Source organism: Tupaia chinensis, unplaced genomic scaffold, assembly GCF_000334495.1.
Source record: "Tupaia chinensis unplaced genomic scaffold, TupChi_1.0 Scaffold000182_1, whole genome shotgun sequence".
NCBI classification, from domain to species: domain Eukaryota; kingdom Metazoa; phylum Chordata; class Mammalia; order Scandentia; family Tupaiidae; genus Tupaia; species Tupaia belangeri.
In genome coordinates this window covers 1,617,303-1,628,688 of record NW_006159657.1, presented here as the reverse complement: position 1 = coordinate 1,628,688, position 11,386 = coordinate 1,617,303, and the positions used below count along the sequence as shown (strand labels likewise).

At 33.7% G+C, this 11,386-nt stretch overlaps 1 protein-coding gene across 3 annotated transcripts in view; it reads right to left on the bottom strand.

Annotated features, from left to right (window-relative positions):
* ATF7IP2 (activating transcription factor 7 interacting protein 2) overlaps nt 1–11,386 on the bottom strand; it is a 72,665-nt gene that overhangs the window by 44,075 nt on the left and 17,204 nt on the right. For all 3 annotated transcript variants that reach the window (XM_006146510.2, XM_006146509.2, XM_006146508.2), the window contains exons 2-5: nt 9,000–9,862; nt 7,227–7,351; nt 3,803–3,937; nt 3,124–3,222 (exon numbers count right to left, since the gene is read on the bottom strand). In XM_006146510.2, coding sequence (XP_006146572.1) covers nt 3,124–3,222; nt 3,803–3,937; nt 7,227–7,351; nt 9,000–9,855 — 1,215 coding nt within the window. In that variant the 5' untranslated portion in view covers nt 9,856–9,862. The remainder of the gene's footprint in view (nt 1–3,123; nt 3,223–3,802; nt 3,938–7,226; nt 7,352–8,999; nt 9,863–11,386) is intronic.

The window sequence follows — 11,386 nt, the reverse complement described above, 5'->3', positions numbered from 1 at the left end:
CTCAAAAAAAAAAAAAAAAAAAAAAAGAAAGAAAAAAAGAAAATATAAAAAAAAAAGTTTTAAATCAGTTTCATTAAGCCAGATATTTGGTATTCTTTCTGGAGAATTTTTTTTCTAGTTTTTAGAGATAGCCTGCATTCCTTGGCTCGAGGCCCCTTCTTCCGACTTCAATGCATATAATTCCAACCTCTGCATCTCCTTTTGCTTTTACCTTCTTGCCTCCTTTTCTTTCTTTTTTCATTTTTATAAGGGGAAACTTGTGATTACATTGAGGCTACCCTGATAATCCAGAATAATGTCTCATATCAGTATAATTTATCACAACAACAAAGCCTCTTTTACCGTATAAGGTGACGTATTTACAAATTCTAGGGATTAAGTGATAGCCATCTTTTGAGGGCTATTATTCAGTCTACCACAGCTAAGGAAGGTCTGTGGTACTACCAATCACCTTGGCACAATTAACATGAAAGTAGCATGTATAGAACATTCCAGCCACCATTTTATTTACTAAATGTGGCCAAGTAAAATTATATGCTGGCCTAAAATCTAAGTGTCAATAACTCTCAAGATGTGAATTTTATATAGTATGTTCTCTGACTAAAATATTAAACTAGATATCAATAAAAATAACAAACTAAAAATTTACAAATATTTGGCAACTAAACACACTTTCCTAAATAATCCATGGATCAAAGGATAATTTTCCACAGGGGAATCAGAAATTACTTTAAACTAATGGAAAACAAAAACATAACACATGTATATGTTTATATATATATATATATATACACATATATATAAAATTTTAAAAAGTGCAATGATGTCAACACTAAGATGGTGCTTAGAAAAAGTAGTTAGAAGGAATTTTAGCTTTGAGCCAGCCTCACATTGCAGTGGTTAAAGCACTGTGCATTATATGCTGAGTCCCACATAGCTGACCACGATTCAAATCCAAGTGGCTTGAAAAACATACTGGGTGTGCATGCATGCCCAAAATCCTGACAGGATGAAGAGATGGAAGTAAAGGACAGCGGTGTGGCTGTGTCCCACTGGAAGGGAAGGAGGAGTGCTTTCTCTCCCTCTCCCTTCCCTTTCTGGTGAACATATACATCCTCTGACAATAAAAGAAAAATTCTTCCTAAAAAAAAAAACAGAAATTTAGCTTTCAATGTTTTCTATCAGACCAAAAGATTTTTTAAATTATACTTTTTCTCTCATAAGAAGCCAAAAAAAGAAAAATGATATCCAAAATAAGTAAAAGAAAGGAAATAAAAAAGAGAAATTAATATAAAAGAGACAACTAACAGAATTAACAAAACTTTAAAAACTCCACCAAGATTGATTAAGAAAAAAAGAAACACAGATTAACCATATCAGAAATGAAGTATGGGGGATCAGCCAGTGGCAAGATGGTTAAGGTAGCTCCTCCTACATAGCCAATTGTGAAGTCCTACCAGACACAGCAGCATGAAAAATGCACCAGGAACATGTGCATGTGACCCCAAAATCCCCAAAGGAGAATGAAGGATAAGGGATTGTGGTGTGGCCATCTTCTCTCTGGAGTGGTGTTTTGTCTTATTTCTATAGTGAGAGTACATGCTCTCTAGCAAAATTCAAAATGGGGAGGGGGAGAAATGAAGTATATCATTACAGATCTACAAATATTAAAAGAATAAGGGAATTTTGTGAATAAAATTTAGATAAAAAGAACCAATTCCTTACAGATAAAAACATCTTCTTTAGAAAACTTAAGCAAGACGGAGAAAAAAAATCTGAATTCCTTTATACCTATTAGAGAACTGAATAAAGACTTTCCTATAAGGAAAGCTCCTCACTGAGACAGTTTTCAAAGGTTATTAAAGGAATTTTCTTCTTCTTTTTTTTTTTTTTTTTTAAAGATTTTGTCCTTGCCATGGAGGACACATGAACTTGCTGGAGAGTGAATGAGGCAGAAAAAGAGGGAAATTGAGAAATCACCCCACACAGGGGATGGCCATGCTACAATCCCTTCTCTTTTTTTCTCCTCTTGTGATTTTGAGTAGGACCAGCAGATGGCATAATGGTTACATAGTTGGACTCCCACATGGTTGACTACAGTTCAAGTTCTGGATCCAGAAGCTTGAAACTCATATGTGTGTACATGCGTGCCCAAAATCCTGATAAAAGAATGGAGGAGAGGCGAATGCTTTCTGTCTCTGTCTCTTTCTCTGACAAATGTGCACATCCTATAGCAAAAAAAAAAAAAAAAAACTCTTTTAAAAAAAAGGGGATTTTGAACATGCACACACATGTGCCCAGCATGTTTTTCAGGCCACTGGGTCCAAGACTCAGATTGTGGAGTTGGCCATGTGGGATCCAGCACCTTAACTACCACACCACCTGCTGGCCCAAGGGAGTAATAATTTTACACTAACTTTTAGAAGAGATGGAAAGTTTCCCAATTAATTTATTGAGGCTATTGTAAATCTGATACCAAAGTCTAATGAAGGTATTGTAAGAAATAAAATCAGTAACTATGTATTGAACATTATATTTTAAAGTTTTATACAAAAAATAGATGCTCAACTCTACTTAATGATAAACATACTGTATCATAATGTACATGTATACATTTCAGTATACATTTCAGAGTATATGTTGACATAGAATATTGGTACTTTGAACCAAATATAAGGTTGGTTCTGGGGCGGGGGGAGGCGCAAATGAAGGGATGACTAGATAAACAGGTACATGACAAAAATAAGCCAAATAGAATATTAAAGGTAGAATATAGATGAATATACAGATATTCACTGTAAAATTCTTTTAACTATACATGTTTGACACTTTTCATAATAAAATAAGTAAAGGAGAGAAACAGTCTAGGTAATCACCAATCCCCTCTATACTAAATTTAAGTGGCATTTACTTTACTACCTAAGGATGTTGTCTCTTCCAGAGATAGATTCACAGGAACATGCTAAGTATAAATTTATTACCCTTTAGCCTTTTGTCATAAGATATATAATATCTAAGATATAAGATACTAATTGAATATATAAAAATTATCATTTTTTATAACACAGCTATTTATAATGTGAGTCAACGAGGTCATTAAATCTCCTGTGTATTCATACCAACCTTACAGGCTGTATCTCTGGATAAGATTTTTGTTTCCAAAGATTTCCTTTGAGATAGTAATACTGTTTCAATACGTCTTTGAAGTTTTCCTATTTTTGTCTAGGAGAAAAAGAAAAACAAATGCTAAACCAGAGCATTAATAATATATAGAAATGGTGGGAAAATTATTTGCCAAAGCAGTTTTGTGAACTTAGGTATCGACTTGAGAAAGAAATTCCTATATAAGCAAAATATTTAAATCATATTTGATATTTATATGCTATTCAAAAATGGAAGATAGAAACATCAAACTTCTAATTGATCCATGCTAAAATTAAGGTTGGTAGAAACACCAATCCACAAGCAATCCTAGAGGAATAAAATAAGACAAAAAATTCCAAAGTTAAAAGCTACATAAGCACTATTAAGAGACATTTAGATGAAAAAGAAATTGCTTACGTATTAAGGCTGTCAACTGACAGAATGCCTGATAATTCTAAGAGTATTTTTAAAGAGCCCAGTATTGCTGAGATAACTATAACAAGTTCTATTGTCTATGGTACAGTCTAATATTAGGCTTGTGGCTAAGAATCAGATTAGGGTCCTCCTTCATTGTTTTCCTTTCCTAATATGTAAGCTACAATCAAATTCTACTTTTGAAAAGAATTCAAAACAAAATCAAATGAGATCAGAAACTTACAAAGAGTTCATCAGCTATTGCTTCATGTTTATTCCTGCACTGTGTCTTCCCAATGCGTTCATTCAATTCTTTCAGTTTGTTATCAAATAGTTTGTAATTTACACTATCGACCTCCTGTCGAATCAAACGTTTGACCTAGAATTTTAAAATAAAAACCAAAAACCCCACATTTCAAATTTTAAAGCAATTTTATTTTCTCCTTAAAATTATTTTTGCTCCTTTCTGGATTTACTATAACCAATAAAATATACCTTATTTATATTTGCATGTCATATTTGTATTGCTATACCAATATATTTTATGAAACTTGAATATTAAACTCAAGAGAACACACCTAATATTTAAATATATAGATATTTGAAGTTAAATTTATTTCCATAGTACTAATTTTAATTTCTTATAATTCTAGTTGAATTCTTTAACATATACTACAGAACAATTAAATGATGATATCTTAGGACTAGCAGATAGTGTAATGGTTATGTCATTGGACTCTCCTGTAGTTGACTGTAGTTTGAGTACTGGACTTGACAACTTAAAACTCATGCTGAGGGCATGTGTGTACATGCCCACGATCCCAAGAAGAGAATGGAGGAGAAAGGACTGAGGCATGGCCATCCCCACTGGGGGGTGATTTCTCATGTTCTGTCTCTATCTCTCCGGAGAGCACACATGCCCTATAGCAAAAATCTGTCTCTGTCTCAAAAAAGGATATCTCATTGATATTTTTAAATAACCATAACTGCAAGTTAGTATTCCATAAAAAGGAGTCCTACTTATCAGAAAACCAGAGCCCAATAAAAATCATCATTGGTTTGTAGCAGATAAAGAAATTATACAGGTTTGAGCCTTAATCTTGCAATGAACAAGCTGTATGACCTTTGAGAAGTCATAGCTTCTCTGGGCTTCACTTTCCTTGTGCATAAATGGACAAATGAATACAATAAATGTTTGTTGAATGAGTGAGACTTAGGAGTTTTTTATAAGTTCATAAGGTAATATGTACACTGTACAGATATATAATGATTAAATGTAAATTTTAAAACTGCAAAATAAAGAACATTTTCAAACAAAAAAAAACCAAAAAATATGTGAAAGAGTTCCATAAGATGGCAAGTGCTGGACTGATACAAGGTTGATAGGTATGCAAAATAGTCACCATTACTTCCACCTTATTTTAGTGGGTGGTTTTTCTAATGTTAAAAAAGAAGCCAGGGACAATTATGTGGTAGCTAATGCTATTTGACATAATACATGCTACTCTAACACACTGTACTAGGCTATCACATGAAAAATTAATACATTTCATTATCTGGCTGTGTTTTGGAAAGTAGAGTGGCCCATTATCAGGGTCATAATGAATCTCAATGCCCAATGAATGATACGAAAAGGTCTGCTATGCCATACCTTATCGAAACAATTACTGTAGTTTTTCACTTGGTGTGTACCCTCCTATAAGCAATTTTCTTAACGGACCAGATAGTCTCTCTAATGACAGTTGTCATGATACATTTGAGGTATTTATTAGTAATATTTGTATCCCCCAATATGCTTCATGGTGTTAGTAACATTCGTGGATTAGTTACATTGATAACTGTATTTAAACTCCAGTAATTTAACTGGAACCAACTAGGCCAAACTCCTACGAAATCTCAAAGATAAATGACAATAGCTTTCTCTCAATGGGGAAGAACAATGTCATAATGTGAAGCCCTATCTCACTGGGATTCACAACTTAAGCATACAGATGTGGTTTAGAGAGAGAATTGTTCCAACAGGAATTACCACAACAAATGAGGGAAAGCTAACTAGAGACAGAAGAAAAGAATTGGCTAATACCCAAGTTGTCTCTGGAGAATAAGAAATTTCTGAGAGGGAAGGATAAAAATGATAAACTATACTCCCTAAACTTCAATGAAAAAGACCATTTCCTATGAAGCAACTTAGGTCAAGTATTTTATAAGGCAGACAACAGTATTGAAATTTTTGATTTTGCTATTTTTTTTTTTTTTTTGAGAGAGAGATTTTTGCTATAAGGCACACAGATTCATGGGAAAGACAAAGAGACAGAAAGCGAGAAATCAATCCCCAGGGGATGGCTATGCCTCAATCCCCTCCTCCTCCATTCTCCTCTCAGGATTTTAGGTGCACACGCAAGTGCGCCTGGCCCAAGTTTTAAGCCACTGGTCTGGGACTTGAATCTCAGTCGACTACATGAGAGTCCAGCTGTTGGTCCTGAAAAACTTGATTTTCTAAGCCAGCAAAACCAAGAAGTCCAAAGACCACATTTTGTCCTTATATGACCATATCAGAACTTACTTGGGTGTGACTACTAACTACTGGGAACAACATAGAGGTGAGAACCCCCAACCTTTTTTTGGATAACATTGTACTTAGGCTAGATCTATCCATGCTACCATAATTCTACCACTCCTTCCCTGTCAGCAATAGAACAATTATATATTTTGTACTGGTGTCTCGAAATGGTCTTTCTGAAAAAGCAGGGAGAAAGAAAGGGGAAAACTGTTGATTCATCTTTTAAGCTCATTCTGTATATATATATATATGTCTTTCAAAATTTCTCTTTATAAAGTGAATACACATTTATAGACTATATAACTATATAATTATAATGGTCTGTTATAGAAAACAATAGTGTTTATATTTCTGAAACAGTTTCTGGGATAGTTTGGATTGGGGAATTTTGGTCCATTAGAGCTGAGAGACTACCACATGATGACTTTTAGTGGTATCATTCTAACAGTACTGAAACTGTAAAATATGATCATCAAAGTAGGTCCTAATTACAGTAATTCACTAAAATTAAACCTCATTACATTTCAATTCAGAGTTGATCAGACATGTAAGGAGGCTTTAGTACAATGAGATGAAATGGGGCAAAAATGAAAGCAAGTGTATTTTATGATGCTATAATGCTAAATGTCAGATAATGCAGCATATCCGTGTAAATTTAGAAACTAAGGCAAGTAAATCTGAATGCAGTAGGACTCTGCAATGGATTGCCAGGCTATATGCATCTATGAAGTGGCAGTCAATTATGATGAAGTCTACAAACAGTTACAGTACTGAAGATTAAAGAAGTTCAAAACCAGTACAAGAGATTGTAGAGCAAAACTCAAGGTCATATAGTATTTAACCCACAGAGATTAAGCCTAATTTTGACTGAGAGGCCTATTCTACTTATATATGGTTTCCTAGGTTACTCTACATGGGATACTTTGCAAGAAACAAGCTGTTTTGGCAATGTAAATCATTATCTGTTCCTAATTAATTTGCTAATTCAGTTTTCACAAACCAGTTTTACATCAATGAAAGTTATCTTGACTATGTCATTGTGGAAATCAGTTCATTAATTTTTTACTAATCAAGTTTCTGAAGCAAATATTTGTACTCCATATTTTACCTGTTCCAGTAATGCTGTTTGCTTTTCCAAAGCTACACAAATATTTTCATTAATTTGCTCTGAAGTTTTTACACGCTTAACATTTTCTTTGTTTTCTGAAAACATCCTCTTCTTTTGATTATGGCCTTAGGGAGATGAAAGATCAGAGATGAAAATATTCCTTCTTAAGAAGGAAACGGGAATTTTCTACTTTAGGGAATGTCTAAGCAAATATAAAAACTAATATGTGACAATAACGTTTTTTTGAGAAAATGTAATTGCATAAAAACCTTCCCACAACTGTTTCTTCCTTTAAAAGAAAAAAAAAAGAATATCTTAGGTTGAGTTCTGGTCTCAGATATACCCTCCTCCTTCAACTTTAATAAACATATACCAACAAAAACTGAATTACAATATTTAATCCTCTGTTCACAGTTACTTAAGTGGCCCTATGTTATTTTTATAGTTACTTAGGTAGTCCTATGTATTTTTTTAAATAGGTCATCATATTATTATTTTTAAACACTTTTAAATTCATCTCGTTAAATGATCAATGCGGCCTAGACAAGATCACGAAATTAATCCTATAAAATGTTTTTTCTTGCTTTATTAACAAATATATATACCTCTTCTAATATAATTTACTTTTACTATTTTAATGACTTTAGAACCCCAGAACTCCACTTGTTAATTACTTGGTGTGTTTCTATGTAGCCCACCTCCCAATACAAGTGTATGTATATAAACTACTACCTATCCCATTATACTTGGATACTTGGCATGTGATTTGATTTACAGGTCAAGTCTATGGGAAAATGAAAATGGGTTAACCAATGATTTAAAAAACAAGTAACTAACCTCCTTTTTAATCTAATAGATAAAACTTCAAAATAAAAAAAGATGTATACATTAGGGCCAGCAGGTGGCATGTGGTTAAGGCACTGGACTCCCACATGGCCAACTGTGGTCCCAGATCTGGAGACTTGCTTTCTCATTTTCCCTCTCTGTCTCTCTCTGGTCAAATGTAAAAAAGAATAATATTATTAAATTAAATAATTATTTTTAAAAAACAATTACTGTATTTAACTTCATTTATTTATTCATTTGTTTATTTCAATTTGACCAGAGAGAGAGAGAAAGAGAGAAAGTGAGAAAGCAAGCCACCAGGTCCAGGACTTGAACCTCAGTCAGCCATGTGGGAATCAAGTGTCTTTAACCATGCCACCTGCTGGCCCCTAAATTAAGTAATTCTTAAAAAAATAAAAAGACTTAGATGAAAAGATTCAAACAATTGCCATAAATTATCTTTCGATTTTTGTACTCTCAAAGGAAAGTGATTCTTCTTTGCCAGAATTAACATCCCTTTAGAGCGGTGGATATGTTTCTTCCTTTCCTCTAAGAATGATCCAGAAACAGGTATTTTAAATAATTATTGTCATCATTTGCTTTTTTCTCTATTTATGTCTATGTGATGCTTTAAAAATTCCCCAAAGGAGGGGTCAGCAGGTGGCCTAGTGGTTAAGATGCTGGACTCCACATGGCCCCCTTGGAGTTTTTGAGTCCTGAACTTGGGAGATTTGAAAACACGCTGGAAGTCCAAAATCCCAAGGAGAAAATGGAGAAAAACAAACTGCAGTATAGCCTTCCTCCCTGGGGAGGTAATTTATCACTTTCCTACTCTCTTTTGTCTCTGTCTCTCTTAGGCAAGCATTACACATCCTATGTCAAAAATTAAAAAAAGAATCCCCCAAAGAAAACTAATTTTTTCCAAAAGATACATAAGTACACACTTACTGTTACTACTATCAGCATCAAGTGATGACTGCCATGTTGAATCTCTACTTTTACAATTTAAAATACTGGAATGACAGATTCTATTAGAGTCTTCAATTTTCAAATCAGTAGTACAGTTGCTGGAACTGACTGAATTGACCAACTTAGGTGTTTCTTCAACAGGCACAAAATGTGAGTCTGAACTTAAAATGAGATCACTTTGCCTTTTATCATGTGACTCTGTATTAGAATTTGTTTCTAAATGGGAAATCACCTTGTCAATTCTCTTATCATCTAAAGTATTGGTTACTGTAGACTTTGGCATTTGAACGACATCACTCAATACAAGATGTGGGCAACAAATGGATTTTAAGTCATAATTCCCTTCGTGATCAAAAAACGATCTTGTTATATTTGCCTGATATTTAGAATGGTTTTCAGAAGTGTTCCGTGAAGTAATCCGAGAATCCTTCGTCCCTTGTATAAATACTTTCTTTGGAGAATCTGTTTTACTTGGCTTTTGGCAAGGACACACAACTTGTTCATTGATGTATTCAAATCTTATTTCTGAATCAACAGTTTCTTCCATTGGCTGTATTAAACTCTGAGAGAATACTTTACTTTTCTGTGAGAATACTGAATTTTTGCAAGTGTCTGATGAGGATGAAACATTTTCAGAATTTCTACACTTGCTAGATATGACACTAGTACCAAAATTCTGGTTACTACTTAGAACATTATTCCTAGTTGCTGTTGTTTTCAGTGCTTCAACATTCTTTGACTTATTCAGGATCTCTACTTGCTTCCGGCAACTTGTAGGCATTGTTTTTTTAGCTTTTAGTATCTTCCGTTTACTTCTATCTGGACTTGCCATCATTCGTATCCTAGAATTTAAGATAACCACATTTAAGTATATTTCTCTAGTGAATGAGTTACATATTTATAATATTCGAATAATGTTGAGACATCTCACCAGATTTAGATCACTTTTATTGGATATTATATCCATTTTCATCTGTCACAAAACACACAAATAATCTTGATTTTTTTTCTATAAACCTAAACTATGTAAATTCAGAACTTACAGTGCCAATAAGCCTCTGTATGACACTAAGCCTTCCCATTTATCTGGCCACTTTTTGTTATTTCACCTTAGTGCTATAGGCATTGACTTTTTAAATTGTCCAATCAGGTCAAAGTTCAGATAATCTAAAGATTTACTGTATTGTGGAGGTGGCATGGTGGTTAAGGGCACTGGACTCCCACATGGCTGATTACAGTTCGAGTCCCAAACCTGGTGGCTTGCTTTCTCTCTTTCTCTCTCTCTCTCTTTTGCTCTATCCCTTTCTGGTCCAATTAAAATACATAAATAAATAAATAAATAAATAAAGTTAAATATTTTTTCTTAAAAAAAGCATTCACTGTATTTCTTCATAAATTACAAAAAGCAATGCTGTGTATAGACAATTTCATTTTCTACATATAGTGGCTTTCTAAATTTTCCTAATGTTCGATTTTCCAAAATGAATGGTACTGCAGAAATAATTCCTAATAGTCACAAGTATAAAACAAGCAGTAAGATACATACTACGATGCCACTTAAAATAAGCAGGCCAATTTAACATATAATACTTAATTTTTAACTATGTAATCTTTGATCTGAACTGTGATAAGCAAATGACTGAAAAAGAATAATGTCAGACTATAAAACAATTGAAAGCATAATACTAGCTAACAGAATGAATTATACTGATGCATAACAAAGGCAGAGTTCCTACCAAAAAAGTCAGACAATAGCACAACAGTAAAATGTAACATTATGTGAAGCAATCTCACATAGGAAGTTTCCTGGTTCAAGTTTGGACACCTCCCTGAGCAAGCTGGACAAACATTTGCCTGTGATGTTGAGCTGGCTAAAGGCTGAAGGTGGATCAATGTATTATGACTCTGTTGACAATGCTCCCTGTCTGTCCCTCTTGCCCACAGAATAAACTTACTCAATATGCGGTTACTATTTCTGACATTACAAAAGTTCTGTTTGACTGAAAATTTCTGATGCTTACAATTTTAAATTGGAAACTTTTTTTCCTGACTTACCTTTTGGCTTCATAAATTTTAATCTTTGACTTTTCAACTCCCAGGCATCAAAAACCACATTCCCACCATAGTAAGCCCAAAAGGTAATAATTACCTACCCCTGGAAGCAACTGTCAAACACAAATGTATCATACAAAACCCATACTAAGTGTATCTCCTATCACAAGATGCCTGAAGCCATTCTACTATCAGGTGATGCAAAGATAAGGAGAATTCAAGGTAAAGAGACAGCAGTCCTAAAAGACTAGAGTTAAAATAACTTTTGTAAATCTCACAAAAACATCCAACCCAATGAAAATTTTGCTATGGTA